General features: G+C 43.6%; 1 protein-coding gene across 1 annotated transcript in view; it reads right to left on the bottom strand.

Annotated features, from left to right (window-relative positions):
• Positions 1–12,290, bottom strand: part of UBR5 (ubiquitin protein ligase E3 component n-recognin 5) — a 95,234-nt gene extending 82,944 nt beyond the window's left edge. Inside the window, exon 1 of the mRNA XM_068395692.1 lies at positions 11,971–12,290. Coding sequence (XP_068251793.1) covers positions 11,971–12,032 — 62 coding nt within the window. The 5' untranslated portion in view covers positions 12,033–12,290. The remainder of the gene's footprint in view (positions 1–11,970) is intronic.
• Between the last annotated feature and the right edge of the window lie 4,150 nt (positions 12,291–16,440).

Below are 16,440 nucleotides of genomic sequence, written 5' to 3'. Positions count from 1 at the left end.
CTATAGAAGAAAGGTAATATGGCAAACATCAAACAAATTAATACCTTGAAAACAGTTTTCTGCAATATCACTGAAAAGTCTTCAGGTAATACAATGATTGCAGAAAGTAAATTCCCTTACAGCAGATCATTACTATTTCATGATATAACAACGACATAGATAACGACCTATATTTAAAGTTAGGTATAAGCTAGCTGACAAGGTTAAAGCAGGACAAGAAAAATTAGCAAAGACAGGATAGTGGCAACGACATAAGAAGGTTAAAGACAGATAACCACCAGTATCTAATATTCAGAATTAAACACACACTGTATAGGCAGGTAAAATGACTTACCCATCTTCTTCACCCTACAGAGAGGGTAAGCATATACTTCAGTTCCGGTTTTAAGAAAGCAGGGCAGATTTAATATCAATGTATAGGAGAAGGAGGGGAAAGCAGTGGATAATGTCTACCTAGACTTTAGTAAAGGTTTTTGACGCTGTCTCCCGTAAGATCCCCATAGAGAAGCTCATGAAGTATGGATGCGTGAGCAGACAGTGAGGTGAACTGAAAACTGTCTGAACGGCTGGGCCCAGAGGGTGGTGATCAGCGGCATGAAGTCTAGGTGGAGGCCAGTGACTAGCGGTGTACCCCAGGGGTCAATACTGGTTTCAGTCCTGTTTAACATCTTCATTAACGATCTGCATGATGGTGCAGAGCGTACCCTCAGCAAGCTTGCAGATGACACCAAACTGGGAGGAGTGGCAGATATACTAGAGGATCACGTTGCCATCCAGAGCACAGCAACCTCATGAAGTTCAACAAGCAGAAGTGCCAAGTCCTGCACCTGGGGAGGAACAACCCCATGCACCAGTACATGCTGGGAACTGCCCAGACGGAAAGCAGCTCTGCAGAAAATGACCTGAGAGTCCTGGTGGACACCAGGCTGAACATGAGCCAGCATGCCCTGCGGCAAAGGCGGCAAATGGTATCCTGGGCTGCATTAGGCAAAGTATGCCAGCAGGCTGAGGGAGACGATCCTTCCCTTTATTCAGCACTGGTGAGGCCACACCTGGAGTTCTGTGTCCAGTTCTAGGCTCCTCAGTACAAGAGAGACATGGATATACTGCAAAGAGTCCAGCAAAGGGCCACAAAGATGATGAAGGGACTGGAGCATCTCTCAAATGAGGAAAGGCTGAGAGAGCTGGGACTGCTCAGTCTGGGGAAAGGTGGTTCTGGAAGGATCTTATCAACATATATAAACACCTAAATGGAGTCTGTAAAGAGGATGGAGCTAGGCTCTTTCCAGTGGTGCCCAGTGACAGGACCATAAGCAATGGGCACACACTGAAACACAGGAGGTTCTGTCTGAACATCAGGAAACACTTTTTTACTGTGAGGGTGACCAAGCACAGGCACAGGTTACCCAGGGAGGCTGTGGAGTTTCCATCCTTGGGAGTTATTCAAAAGCCACCTGAATACAGTCCTGGGCAACCAGCTCTACATGGCCCTGCTTGACCACAGGAGCTGGACCATATGACCTCCAGAGGTCCCTTCCAACCTCAGCCATCCTGTAATTCTGAGGGCTTTTTGCTTTCAAGATGAGATCTCTACACATTTGACTTGGAGGCACAGCAACAAAAGGACTTTTTTTGCCACTGAAAGGAGCTCACGTTTTGCTACAGAATCCCTGTAAGGGCAGGGGCTTAGGAAAAACGTTACACGAAGGAGTCAGGGAAGTGCCTGAGAAGTATTATTTAGTTATTGAGTAAAAATATTCATGGGTACTAAAACATCCAGATGGAAAGTTCTCTGTTTCTCTAGCAGGAACAGAATTCCTCCAGCAAGACCAGGGCACAGCCACCTGCAGGACTTGTGAAATGCAGCATTAGGTTTGCCAGAACTAGATGCCTCTGATTAATGATGAATTTCTAGACTGGCTGACTGGTTCCTCCAGTTCAAAATCTACTTAGACCCTTTCTTCAGATTTATCATTTAAGGGACACTGAAAACATGACCTTTTGAATAATCATTTTAAAAACTCACAAACCCACAGTGCAAAGCACAGCCATAACATCGTTCAAGAGGAATATAAAGTAAATCATGCTTTTTAAATAAGCAAAAACCCAATCCTGAAATAGCTATGACACAGCATGGCCCTTTTGTGAAAAAAAAGTTGTAATGAGAAGTCTGAATACAAACAGAAAGAAATCAAAAATGGTATGATCCTGACCGGACTAGTACATAGCAGTTACAGCACACCTACATATGTTATCTAGCACGATAACCAGAGGATTTGGTAGTAAAGTAGGTCTACAGCTACAGGTTGCCTAAATGCCTAGTGGTGTTTCTGTGGAAAAAAAAAGAAAAATACAGCACAGAATGAGTCAGCCCCAATGTGATGTTATTCTATGACAGTAGACTTTCAAAAACATGGGTTGCAGATTCAGGCGATACAAGACAGAAATCTGTTCTCTGGTGTAGAATGCATCAAATAATCATTCTGTGTTCCCAGATTCTGTTCAACTGCACAAAGTCCTTGTAGCTGCAAAGAATTTCTGTTTAACATTTTGCAGAAGGCTACTTCTTCAGCCACAAGACCACTAAAAGCTAAACAATTGGATCAATCAACTCTGTTGGGTGTGAGTTTTGAATCTTAAAACAATGAAAGTCGTAAGCTACTTAGCTATCCATCACTGCCGTGACAGTAAAATGTGGATAACGAGAATTTAGAACCCCATGGTCATCTTCGAGGATTCTTGAAAAATATTCACATGAAATAACGTGAGCCAGTATTAGTATGTTGAGCAACATATGAATGCTAGCTACCAAAATGTAGCTAGGAAGCTATAGACTTGTTTGAGTAGAATGAGTGAAACTTAAAAGACCACATTTAGACAAATGGGAAAAAAAATCCTATTTTTTACTGTCAGGGTGTTTGCTGTAGTGATTCCACTAAAAAAAATTACTATCAAAATAAAAACCCAGTTATTGTAATATCTTAAAACCTTTTTGTGTCCCATAAGGACAGATTGTTAAAGCTCCTTCAAGAGCTAATTAGGAGCCACCAGAGAGGTTGTGTATTTACCAGCACACCAGCTTAAAGGGAGGAGAGCCAGGTTCTGGTCCCAGATGAGTCTACTGTGGAAACCCAAATCATAACCTCTCCACGATTTTCCCTTTCATTCTTGCTCTAAGCTTTTGGAAGCCATGACCACTATGTGCAAAGTTAGAAACTGGCCTTTGATTAGAGCGTTCAAATGCTACAAAAATATTTTTAAAAGTAAGAACTGTTATGTTATTAAATACTTTGTGCCTTGGCTGGAAAAAAGCAACAGCATATTTTGCACAAGTGATTTTATCAAAAACAAAGCACAAACAATACACTGAATTCTAATTGCTTTTCAATAAAGTCCAGCATGCTTATTCACATGCTGAATTAGTTTTAGCAATAGGGAAAGATCATTTAGCATGTCCAGTCCTGTACTTGCCAATTTCTCCAACTCCAAGGCTTGAAGTCTTCAACAAAAACTCTGATATCACAGTATTATCTGCCTGTCACTTTTTCAAACCTGTTAAAAACTACCTTTTAAATACCATTAACTCCCCTCCTCACACTGCACTGTCTTCTACTAAACATACATCTTCAAAATCTTCCCCTCAGACACTGCATCTTTGATTCAGATAGGAATGGAATGAGACCTGGCACAGGAAGTAGAGAGCAAGGACCATGCCAGAAAAACAAGCAGCCAAATTGCTTTGTCAGATGCACACTGCAGGCAAAATAACTCAAAAGAAACGTCAGCTTTTGAGGTGCACAGCTCATCACAATACATTTTGCATTGCCGAAAAACAGACTCTCTCTTTTCCACCTGTCTGTACCACAGCCACAAAACTCCAGGTGCTTCCCCTCAGCCTAACTAGTATTTTGGTTCCTCTACAAGAACTCATGAAGCAGCACGTTGTGAGCCTCCTGCTTCACATTTTGCCTATGGCCATACTATTTCAGGTAACAATCTTGCCAGATACAGCTTCTGCACCACAAGAGTAAGAAACAAAGCTCTGGCCATTCCAGCAAACAGCATGTTAATCCCCATGCCCTCCCATCAAGAGCAGGGCAATCCTAGCCAGATTACATTCTGCCTACCCAATCTCCCCACACCAAGAAGATGCAATGATTTGTATCACTGGAATGTTTTATTAAGGCCCTTTAAATCTTTGTCAGAATTGTACTTATCATATGAATGTTTTCAACATTTTTTATTCTGCATTCTTTAATAAAATACCATAATGTAAAATTAAATCAGAAACATAAGGGACCAAAGCTATTTTGGGGCATCTTTTCTGATAAAAAGATAGTAACCGGTTTAATCAAGAATAGCTGTCCAAACCAAAATTACAGAAAAATACACATTTCATCTCCATTGTGGATGTAAACAATTTGAGAAATTGCTAAGAGACATCTTATGGCATAACGCCAACAGATTTGGGATTACAAAAACTAGACAATGAGACAAACCATGAGATGCCATGTTACAGATCATTTTTAGAACTGCAACAAAATAATCACACTGGGGTGTTACAAAAGGGTGGCAAATGAATATTCAAAACTTTTCTGTACCAGTGTGGACTGGTACTGTAAAACACACCACACTTTAAATCGCAGTAGCTAAGATTTACTGAAAGACAGGGTGAAGCATATTTACCGTGAGGAATTCCACTGACAAGTGCTGGCAGTGAGACTTGCAAGAGGAAGACAAAATTTTCAAAGTTAGCAAATTCAATGGTTACATCACTCCTTCACTGGAACCAAACTGGCAGTTTTACATAAATATATATGACCAATGCACCCACCTTATGCCTTTCTGCTCAGTTTTACAGTATGTTTGAAGTGTTTAGAATAGGCAAACTTCATACCTTTCTATCAGTGAGGTGATTCATGATTTCTCTCAAATGTAACAAAAAGGCTCTTTCAATTGAACCAAAATAGTTAATTTTCCTTGGAGGGGAATGGTAAGAGAAAAGGAAGCACTGTTGGTTGACTGGGTTTTTTTAAGCACAGAAAGACTAAAAGGTAGAGCACAGAGTTTATTGCCAAAATAGTTCTATGCCAGAAAGAGAAAATAATTAAGATCTGAAACCTGGAAAATTATTACTGTAGTGGACTAACTAGTGCTGTGACCATCCTCACTTAAACTGACAGGCTTACAGTTTTGGACAAAATACATGTGCACCTTGAAAATGTATTTTGTATACATTTGCATGTATACATTTGCATACTTATTTCAATATTTTTTCTCCTAATTGTTCCTCCCAATTTAAAATCCTCTAGCCACTACAACTAGGCCTTGTCCCCATGTTTTCTCTGGGGCATATACAGATGGCAACTACTGCAGTCTTCTATGTGAAGTTGTTACTAAGAGCCAAATGCTTAGTGGACTTCACCGAATTCAAGCTTAAAAAAAAAAATGTTTGTGCAACTGAAAAGCATGAGTAGTTTTTGTATACAGTTTTCTTCTGCGTAAGTGGCTATTGAGTTGATGTGGAGAAATACAAAACAGCAGCTTTTACAGGGAGCATCTTGCAAATTAAACTACCTAGATTGCTGTTAGTGTAATCACTACAACAAAAGCTACCTTGAAACCCCTTCTCCTTCTTCTTATAGTTTTCACATACATACTACTGTCTATTTCATATAAGTCACGAACAATTAACCGTGCCCTAACTGTAAAAAGGCAGCTACACCACACTGCAGAGCTTGCCATGCTTAGGTACATCCTTGGTTGATTTTCTCAAGTGTTAAGTAATTTTTCACACAAATGTAATCATGTACTGAACAATTATCTACTCAAACAGTTTAAGAAAAAAGTGTCATACCCTTTACATCTATTCTATGGTTTAATTACAAATGTTTGAGAAACAACTTGTTACAAAAGTATCCTACATGGCAACTAGAATATTTAATAAATACATACTCAGTATATCAAAATTACCTTAAAAGTATGCTGTTGATTATAGATTTTAACTTTTACCAACAATTAGCACATAAATGACATTGACTGATACGTTACTGTTCTTAGAATTAGTTGTTTTCTGACAGCTCTGACTTGCATTGCCAACTTTAAAATATGGCTATTAATATCCTATTCCATTAGTCTTACTTTATCATTGGTCTAACAACAAATATGCTCAAACCTCATAGACGATTTGAGAAGGAAAAAAAAGGCAACATTTGTGCCCCAATTACTATTTTACTAAATTCCTTGTGACAGGTCACAACCACTCTGACAGCCCGGATCACATTCACAGTACAGTTTCACATTACAGTAGCCAAAATAAACTCGCTGCTTTCAAAATGGAAGGAACTCAACCCTGCTTCCTCTTGCCCGTTCTTCACTCCCAACTCTCCCTCCTGCAGCACTTTTCAAAATCCCCCCTTTTTGATCCACCTACTCTGATGCTCACCCAACAAAGAGACAAACCAGTTCAACTTCCTAATCCACAAAACACTATTTACTTCATTTTACCAGGGTTAGCTTTACATCATTTTAGCAAATTAAGTCAGTTTACTGTGGGATCAGACACTTAAAGTTAGTGCAAGGTAAGATGTGAGGAAAACAAACCTCCCCCCTTCCAGAAGAGGCCAATTACTTTGACTTACAACATCTCAGGAAAGTTTCAGCAAGAACATTCACAGTTACATACACACTCTCTAAAAAGCAGTGACTGAGGCACAGCAAACAGTTGTAACCAGAAGAAAACCCTGGCAGAGCAAAGTCCAATAAGGCATAGACTATTGGCCTGTGCCTAAGCAACTGTTCACATTCAATCAGATATGAAAAGATGGTTATGTGTAAGTTCTGATGCTTAACTTCCCAAATTATCACCCTTAAATAACAATACTGAAATAAGACTGAATCTTAATCCACTGCTTCTCAATGTATGAATCCTGTAATGGTCTGTGTAACCACAGTGGTGGTGCAAACTGTTTCACACAGCTACACCATTTTATTCTAAAAAAAGTGTTTCCAACTAAGAATCTGATGATAATACTAATGCCATAAGAGTCATGTCATTCCCTCACTCTCTTCTAAAAGAAGTCAATTTAAATTTTGTTATGCTTTCAAGAAATTAATCCTAAAAACAAAGTCAACACTTCTCCCATTACTAAAGTCTCATCAAGCAACTGTAACTCAGGGAATTATTAAAATACTATTTCTCTGTAATTAATCTATTCCTGTTTGAGGCAGGCTAACTTTACTTTAGCTAAAGTAGATTCGGAAACAGTTTAAAGTGCACCGAAATAAATCAGTTGAGCTCAAAGTAGTACTGTATTATCTGCACACAACTTGCAGATTTTCTATTTAAGAACAAGTCAGGCAAACCCTTCTTTCCCCCAACTTTGAGAAGCAATGCAGATTACATGGGAGTAACAGCAGGGAAGTTCGTGCTCAGGCTGCCTTCCTCTCCGCAAGAGGACGGGTACTCTCCCAGCACGCCAGTGGACATAGAAGAGGGAGTTCAGGGCTAAACAAACACTTGCATTATCAGGGGCTCTCTCTCCTCCTTGCATGGCTCCCACAGACATGTGAGGCCAGGACACCAGCTCCACATCTCTGCTGGCTCCCTGCACAGAATCCTACCACACCCTACACCAGTTCCTTCCAGCAACATCTGCTTGGGATTTTTAAAAGATTTGCTCATCAGTAAATGCAAAGGAGGGGGGGGGTGTAAGAAAATGTGCCAGAGTAGCAGCCCACACATCCACCAATCACTTGCCTATTACCTTGAAATGATGTTTTCGTGTACATAAGCTACGAGATACGCAGGCACAGACTAAAAGCGTATGTTCTTGCTAGGTACTTTTTCTGCAGAAATTGATTTATATCAGAGGGTGTGAACAATGTGGGCAACGTTAATTTTTCAGTTCATACATGGTCTAAAGTAAGTAATATTTGAATAATAAAGGCATTGAATATATTATTAAAGAAAACCAAACATGTAAGAGCGAGATAATCCTTTCTTCCCCCAAAGCTGACTGTACATCAATACTCACTGAAGCTTCGAACTAACTTTTCTCGGTCACATTACTTGTTTCAAAGAGCTTACTGCAAGAAAACTTACTCCATACCACTTCTTAGCACTCATCTTAATACCCTCTACTTAATCAAATTCATTAGGTCTCATCTTCAAGAGGAGAGAAAAAAGCACATTAACATCGCATCAACGACGACTTCAAAAATGGTATCTTACCCTATGCTAGAACTTAGTTGACTTAGCTGACAAGAATTTTCTTAGGATAAGGTAAAAAAAAAAGGCAAAGCCTTGAGACGAATCCTGTCCCTGAAAGTGAGCTCATGTACAGAAAGCTGTTCATGCAAGGTGAAAGACTCTCCTTTCCATTCTACAGAGCAGCAAGTTAAGCTGCTCCTGGGAGGTTTCATAATAGCCAAGAAATAGTTATTTGTCATGGTGACACCCACTTCCTAACCCAACACGAAATTAAGAAATATACTAAGAAGAATTAACCAAGATTGACTTATCTATGAAATTTTGTGTCAAACTTCCTTCACAAAGCACAAAGTCTCCAACCCTGAAACATACATGAAACAGGTGGATAATCAACAATATGTATCTAACACCCACTGCAACAAAAGCTGGGCATCTCTTTTTCAAAGATTAAAGCCATTAATTATTTACATCCCAAATACTTTATGGAGTTGTTTCTCAAACTGCAGGCCATACCCAATTTTTCTCCCATTGAACTTTTCATATTCACTTTGCAGAGAACAAATTGCTTGGGAGGAAAAATTCCAAGTTACTCATCTTCCTAAATAAACTTACTGGAAAAAGCTTAATTACCTCAGTTCATTCTAAACAAAAGTTTAGCCTACTATCCATTTCAAAAAATGAATCATAATACAACTGCAAAAGTAAATATAACCTTGTCCTCTATGAGCTTTCTTCAGTGCAACTAGCTTCCAGACATCTGAGCGAATACCATGAACAAGACAACGCTATTTCAACTTGAGAGAGGTCTAATAACTACCATCAAGGTACAATATGAACTGGTATTTTCAAAAACACTAGTTAAGAAGTACTTTCAGATGGTGAGTAGGCGTGCTAAGGAGTCCTCCCAATAATTTGTGGTTCTACAGTTACTTTTTCCTTTCTTCTTCGAAGTGTTTTACCATTCTCCAAGTTGCTAAATGAATAAGAGGGATAACAAATTACACAGAAAAATCTAATAAAAACTGTAAAACAGAGTGACACAAACTGCACCAAAGCAAACTGAAAAGAACTACTTCCTCACATTTTGGAGACTGCTTTAGAGCAGAGCAATACATTAGGAGAAGGATGTTTTCCAAACACACTTCACCCCCTTTCACACATCTACACTGATTATTAAGCATAATGTATCAAATACTTTATTATAAAAATTCAAAACTGTCCTGTATCCTGAACACACAGAGACTGCACTGATAAATCCCTTGTGTTTTAAAATGTGATTATTCCTGAGACACAGAACACAGATCCATTACTGAAAGCAATAAAATTGATCATGTTCTATGTACACTACAAATGAAAGCATACAATGCAGAATTATGGTCCCAAAATCAGATTTGGAGCAGCAGTTATCATTCAGAACACAGACAGAAAAAAAACTAACTTGGGCTACTGACCACTCTCTGCAGCGCTCACTTAAAAAAGCCTATGAAGTGCGAGAGAGGAAAGAAACATCATAGAGATAGGAGATGTTTCAAAATCCTAACTTCTATGCGCATATATATGAGAATTTATTAAGCTATCTAGATTCTGATCTATATTGACAGAACAGTAATAAGCAGCAATGCTAATGATAAAATTGAACTGGCATTTCCAGCACATATGTGTGTGCCTCAACCCTATTTATGAATCATTGTGATTTCACTGCATTACAGTTCCGATACATAGCAACTGCACTTCTAGTAAAATTATATTTATGAAGTGGAAATTTATGACTTGCAGCTCAGATCAAGGAGCCACTTCATTTTTCAGAATAAGTCACTACTTAATAGCACTTTTGCAGCTATCTCCATAATATTAATTACCACACATTATGAAACTTCCTGTATCAAATAGAAATTGTAAGAGCTGCTGCTGTGGTAAGAAGGGAAAAAAAAAAGAAAGAAAGAAAAAAAGAAAAATTAGGAAGTATTATGAAGAATGAAGGGGCATCATATTTAACATCAATAAGTTGACGAAACAGGTGACATTAAAGAAAAAACAGATGAGCTCTCTCACTCTGAGCAAAGTGTGATAATTACATGATAAATGTTTTCTAAGGGTCTATCATCATTTAAAAAAAAAAAAAAAAAGAAAAACCACTGGGGTCCTTTCAAGTTCAAAGCCCTAGATCTTACCCATAATCTAAACAGTGCCATGAAGAAGCGGAAGAAGTCCTAGTACAGCATCACCTCTCAGAGTCTGTCACTCTAAAGAAAGAAGGTGTATGCCAGATTTGAATGTATTACTGGGGGGAAAGCCAATTCATCCCTTAGGAATGGGTAGGCCTCCTAGGAAGCAGGATCCTGTAAAATGTACTATCAGGTTATGGAAAAAAATACACTCCATGCTAAAACACTTCAGGTTTCAGAACTATTTCATCATTAGAAGTTTCTTTTCCCTGTTTAAGGGCAGGGATGATGCAGTTTGGTAGAAATTTTATCTTTACAATGACCTATTTTCCTCATCATAAGCCCCTGAACCTCAGCTGTGTTTTAACACAGGCATCTCAGCAAAGACTGGACTAGGAAAAGTGACCTAGCTACAAACAATAGCGGAAGTGAGCTGGACCCTGACCTGCTCTGAAACCTGGTAAGACCAAAACCAGAAGAATATAACCATACTTTTTAAGATTTATAAATATTTAAATACTAATTACAAAAATTAAATAACATTTACCTATAACGTAAAAAATATGTTGGTTTATATCCACTGATGATTGAAGATCTGTATTTATTCAAACATAAATTCATAAGAAATTAAAGACGAAAAGTTACACGTTTCCTAAGAATTTCTATATAAAAGAGCACAAGTAAAATTTACAAGCTATAACACATACCATTAGTAATTGTCACAGAAGAAATATTTGACAGCCACACAGAGTGCTGTCAAATACACATCCAGCAGCAAAGAAAATTCGTTTCATGCATTATTCTCCCCCAAGCATTCTAGTTTCTCCCCAGCCTGCCATTTCTCTCCCCCAATCCAACGCAAAGTTAGCCACGAGGTTTAACAGAGACTGCGCTTCTGTTCGAGCTGTCATTCCCGTCCCAGACAAGCCGCACACAATCAGTCATCGGGAGATGGGGCCTCCTTTCTTATTAAAAAACCACCCGCCCGTTGGAGGGGAACGCCGAGCACACTGGCGGTACGTGCGCCCGTGACCATGCCCGGCGCACGTCGTCTTCATCCTCACTCCCGTCATTCTCTCACACACACCGCGATCCCCCCTCTGCATTGTCTGCCTCGATCCACCTCTGGTTAATACGGACACATTCTCGCTCCTCCTCGGCCAGGGAACCTCGGGAACCCGCTGCCTCGGGCAGACACCGGGACTCCCCCCGCAGGCCGGAGTCCCCGTCGGGGCCACCAAGGGGAGGCGGGCCCGCGGCGAAGGTCACGGCCCCCCACCCCCGCTCCCTCGGGGGGCAAAGTTTACGGCGGCGGCCGCCCGGGGAGGCCGGGTGCGTGCGGCGCGGCCCGCACCGCTCCTCGCCGCCGGCCCCTGCGAGAGGAAACCACCGGGACCCTGCGGCTTCGTAGCACGGTGCCGGCGGCGGGGCGGGAGGGTCCGGACGTCTCCCGCGCCCGGCGCTGCCCGCTCCCCGGGGGCTCCCCCGCCGCTCCAGCCGGCCGCCACCTGCCCCTCCCCTCACCCACAGGGGGCCGAGCCGCACCAGGCCGGCCCCTCCCCTCCGCCCCCCGCCTCACGGCCTGCCCCTCACCGGTCATTGAGCTGGTCCTCGGTGCCCGGCAGCGGGTGCACCACGAAGTGGATCGAGGTCATGTTCCGCGCCGCCGCTGCCCCCCCCCGGCAGAGGGAAGGAGGCGGGCGGGCGGGGGCCGGGCACACAATGGGGCGGGGGGGCGGCGGGGGAGGGGGCGCTCGGCCTCCGTCCCTCCCCCGGGGCCGCTCGTAGCCGCCGGCGGAGTCCTCGGCTCACTCACAGCGGCCGCGGAACGCGAGGAAGAAGGAGCCCGCCGCAACGGCGCCGGGAGGAGGCTCAGCCCGCACCGCACTCACACACGCGCCGCCATCTTGACTTCCAGCGGGCCCTTCTCCCTCCCTCCGTGCGCCGCGCCGGGGAGGGCGGGGCGGCGGCGCGCGGCCGCGGTGTAAGCCTCACGCTGACTGGCGCGCGCGCCGCCGCGCTGCGCCCCTTCACTAAGCGCGCCGCCGATTGGTCGCGGGGAGGCCTCGCGGAGCGCGGTGACGTCATGCGCGAGAGACGTAAAGGGCCACGTGCCCCTGAGAGCGGCTCCCCAGCGGGCCCGCGGGGGCGGGGAGTGCGCGCGCGGGGCTCCCTGAGGCGCCGGACGGGGCCCCGCCCTCGCCGCCCCCTCCCTGCAGCCGGGCCTCGGCGGGAGCGGGATGGGCGGCGGCGCGCGGCGGCGCTTCCCCGCGGCGGGCTGGCCCGGCCCTGAGGCGGCTCACCCGGCTGCGGCGCCGGCAGCGCTCCCGACCCATTCCGCCGGCCTTCCCGCCGCGCCGCGGCCTTGTAGCGCGTTGAACGCCTTCCTGGGGCTCGCTGGGGCGGCGCGGGTCGAGCCGTTCCCCGTGAGTGGCGTGTGCCTCGGCCCGGTGGCCCCCGCTGGGCCCTGTGTAGCCGGCGCGGGGTGGCGGGGGCTGTGACCGGCCCCTCGGGCGGGACCGGAGCGGGGTGCGGCCTGCCGGAGTGGTTTCGGGGGTGGAAGTCGGGGAACGAGTGTGTGAGGCAGTGCCTGTCTCCGGCGGGGGCCCGGGTGGGGGCTTGCAGCAGGGCTTTCCCCCACACCGGTGCACGTGTGGCCGCAGGTGTGCTTCAAACCCCCTGCCTTTTAATCACCTGCTCTCCAAAGCTTTGCTTTGTAATTCCTGGTTACAAGTAGCACAGTCAGTCTTCCCTCCGACAGCCGCAATTATCCACCGTTTTTCAGGGAGATTGGTGATATATCAGCATTAAAAGTTACCATCTCCTAAGCCGGTGAAGCACTCCATGCCACTCTGGCTGCGCACCCTGCCCCTTGACAGGGTTTAGCCGTGCTGTTCCAAGAGAGCATACCTTGCAAATGGAGCCGTTTTTAACAAATTACCATCTCAATTTGCTGAAAGTTGAGTAACAAAGTCAATAAAACAGCCACTTGTTTCTATAGATACTAACACCTTGGCTGGGAGTGTACAAAGCTTTGTTTTGTTTCTCTTTTTTTTTTGACTGGAATTTGCTGCTTTTGCAGCCTGCTCTCACTTATTTTCAGGAAATCAGAAATTTAGAAAACTGGCTTGGAATTTTTTAGTGTGAGGAATGCTGGCAATCACATGCTAATGGTACAAAAAAAAAATCTAGAACCTAGTTCAGTGAGTTATAATTAATTTCTGAGTCTGTGTAATCATAAACAGTAGAAATCTCTGTTTGTTCCTCCACTATCAAATCTAAAGAATTTCGTAACTTCCCATCTTCCGTTCTCATTTCTTCCCTGGCTGCTTCTCCAGGACAGCTGAAAGGAGCTAATCCAAGAATCATCTGATGTAGCTGCTTGCAGTCCAAAGATTTGGGGAGTTTGTAAAGTTGCTTTTTTTTTTTTCAATACAGCTATCATTAACATGAGGAAGTGTTGTAAAGAGAAGAAATATTAAGCTGATGTGTTCCAGATTTCTTCTCAGACACTGTTTCCCCATATGTTCAGTTCTCAAGTGACAGTGATATTCAAATGGATTCAAGAATAGAAATAAGTAATTTAGCTTATCCTAGAAGGAAAATCATAACAGGTTTCTGGAAATACACAAGGCGTGGAATAGGACTTACTCTAGTAGTAAGACAGTGCAGTAGCTGTGCTTTTAAAAACAGGTAGATCCATGATTTACCTTTTTTTTTCCTGTTAGGACAGAGCTAAGAGTGTTTGGATTATTTAGTTCTGCATTGATTGTATCAAAGTTTCTTAGTTTTGGTCTAATTTTTTTTTTTAACATCAGTCTTTATGCTTTTCCTGAAAACCTTTATGTTGTATATTGCAGTTGGAGATTCTTCTAAGTTGTCTTGACCTCAGTCATCAGAATCACTTGCATGTTTTGATAATCGCCTGAAAAATCTTGCATCTCTAGTTGATTATTTTTTTTTCCAGATAGATAAAAATTATTTGCCTTTGAAAGTCATTCCTCTATTCCATTTAAGTGTAGAAAGGTGGGCCACATGAAGTCCTGCAGTAGGTCTTGTTGCATCCTTGGGAATGCTTTGAAGAATTTTTCATAGGGTTTGGGAAGCTCCAGATAGTTGTTTGCTGTTGCGATCAAGATCTAGTTCTCCAAAGCCTTTGCATTTCCAAATGACATGACTTGTTCAGTGGAGTTCTCTTAGGGACTAGGCATAAGGAAGAGATTTCAATTGCTCTTCCTTCCACCCTTCACACGCAAGCTTTAAAAGTTAATGGGTTATGGAAACCTATTAGGAAAAGAGCTGAAAAACCCCAAAGGGGGCACGCATCCACAGAATCACACAGAATCACAGAATCAACCAGGTTGGAAGAGACCTCAGGGATCGAGTCCAACCGTTGCCCTGACACACCCTGTCAACTAGACCATGGCACTAAGTGCCATGTCCAGTCTTTTCTTAAACACATCCAGAGATGGTGACTCCACCACCTCCCTGGGCAGCCCATTCCAATGTCTAATAACCCTTTCTGTAAAGAAATTCTTCCTAATGTCCAACCTGAACCTCCCCTGGCGAAGCTTGAGGCTGTGTCCTCTTGTCCTATCGCTAGTTGCCCGGGAGAAGAGGCCAACTCCCACTTCACTACAACTTCCCTTCAGGTAGTTGTAGACTGCAATAAGGTCACCTCTGAGCCTCCTCTTCTCCAGGCTAAACAACCCCAGCTCCCTCAGCCGTTCCTCATAGGTCAGACCCTCCAGACCCTTCACCAGCTTGGTCACCCTCCTCTGGACTCTCTCCAACACCTCAACATCTTTCTTGAAGTGCGGGGCCCAGAAGTGGACACAGTACTCAAGGTGCGGCCTCACCAGTGCCGAGTACAGAGGGACGATCACTTCCCTAGACCGGCTGGCTACACTATTCCTAATAGAGGCCAGGATGCCATTGGCCTTCTTGGCCACCTGAGCACACTGCTGGCTCATGTTTAGTCAGCTGTCGATCAGCACCCCCAGGTCTCTTTCCACCGGGCCGCTTTCTATCCACTCTACCCCCAGCCTGTAGAGCTGCATGGGGTTGTTGTGGCCGAAGTGTAAGACCCGGCACTTGTTCTTGTTGAACCTCATGCCGTTGGTCTCGGCCCATCTATCTAACCTGTCCAGATCCCTCTGTAGGGCCTTCCTACGCTCCAGCAGATCGACACTCCCACCCAGCTTGGTGTCATCTGCAAATTTACTGAGGGTGCACTCAATCCCTATGTCTAGATCATCTATAAAGATATTGAACAGCACCGGCCCCAGAACTGAGCCCTGGGGAACACCACTAGTGACCGGCCGCCAGTTGGCATTTGACCCATTCACCACCACTCTCTGGGCTCGGCCATCCGTTAGGGCTCAGCAGTCTGCTGCTGGCATTTCCAAGTAATCCTTTTTTGTAGCTTTATTTATGTTACAACTGAACCCCAGTTTTAGCCATTGCCTATGACTGTGCCAATCCAAACACTCAGCGTAAGCAAAAACGAAAAAAAATTAAAATTGGTTCCACTGGAACTTGTGCTTGGAGCCAGAATAAACTTCAGTAGTGCAAATGTCAGCTTTTGTTCACACTAAGAGTTTATACTGCTGTCTAAAATGGCAACTAATCCTCCGTGTAGATGAGAGGACACAAAACCAAGTGTTCAGCTGACAAAGTTGTTATTCTTACAGTAGTTTGTAACACAGTGGAAGTTCCAGTGTGCTGTCAGAAGCACCTGTATTTCTCTAACAATGATGCAAGGCTGCATCTTACTGGTTGACTTTTGGAGTACCAGTAAGTGGTAATGTGTTGAATGCCTGTCTTGTCTGCTGATGCATTTCTTAGAAGATAATCATGCAGGTAATGGAGTTTGATGGTCCTTTAATTATCTGAAATAACTCCGAATAGAATTGCTTTCTGATAGTAGAACTGCTCATTCTTCCAACTTCTGTTTTTTAAGAACTTCAAAATAAAAGACTTTTCCTAAGTCCTCTGGATTGTCTAAGTCTGTTGGATGACAACATCCAATACTAAATTGGTATGTAAAAATCCATATTTACC

This window comes from Nyctibius grandis, chromosome 3 (assembly GCF_013368605.1).
Source record: "Nyctibius grandis isolate bNycGra1 chromosome 3, bNycGra1.pri, whole genome shotgun sequence".
Taxonomy (NCBI): domain Eukaryota; kingdom Metazoa; phylum Chordata; class Aves; order Nyctibiiformes; family Nyctibiidae; genus Nyctibius; species Nyctibius grandis.
This window is presented reverse-complemented; position numbering and strand designations above follow the sequence as displayed.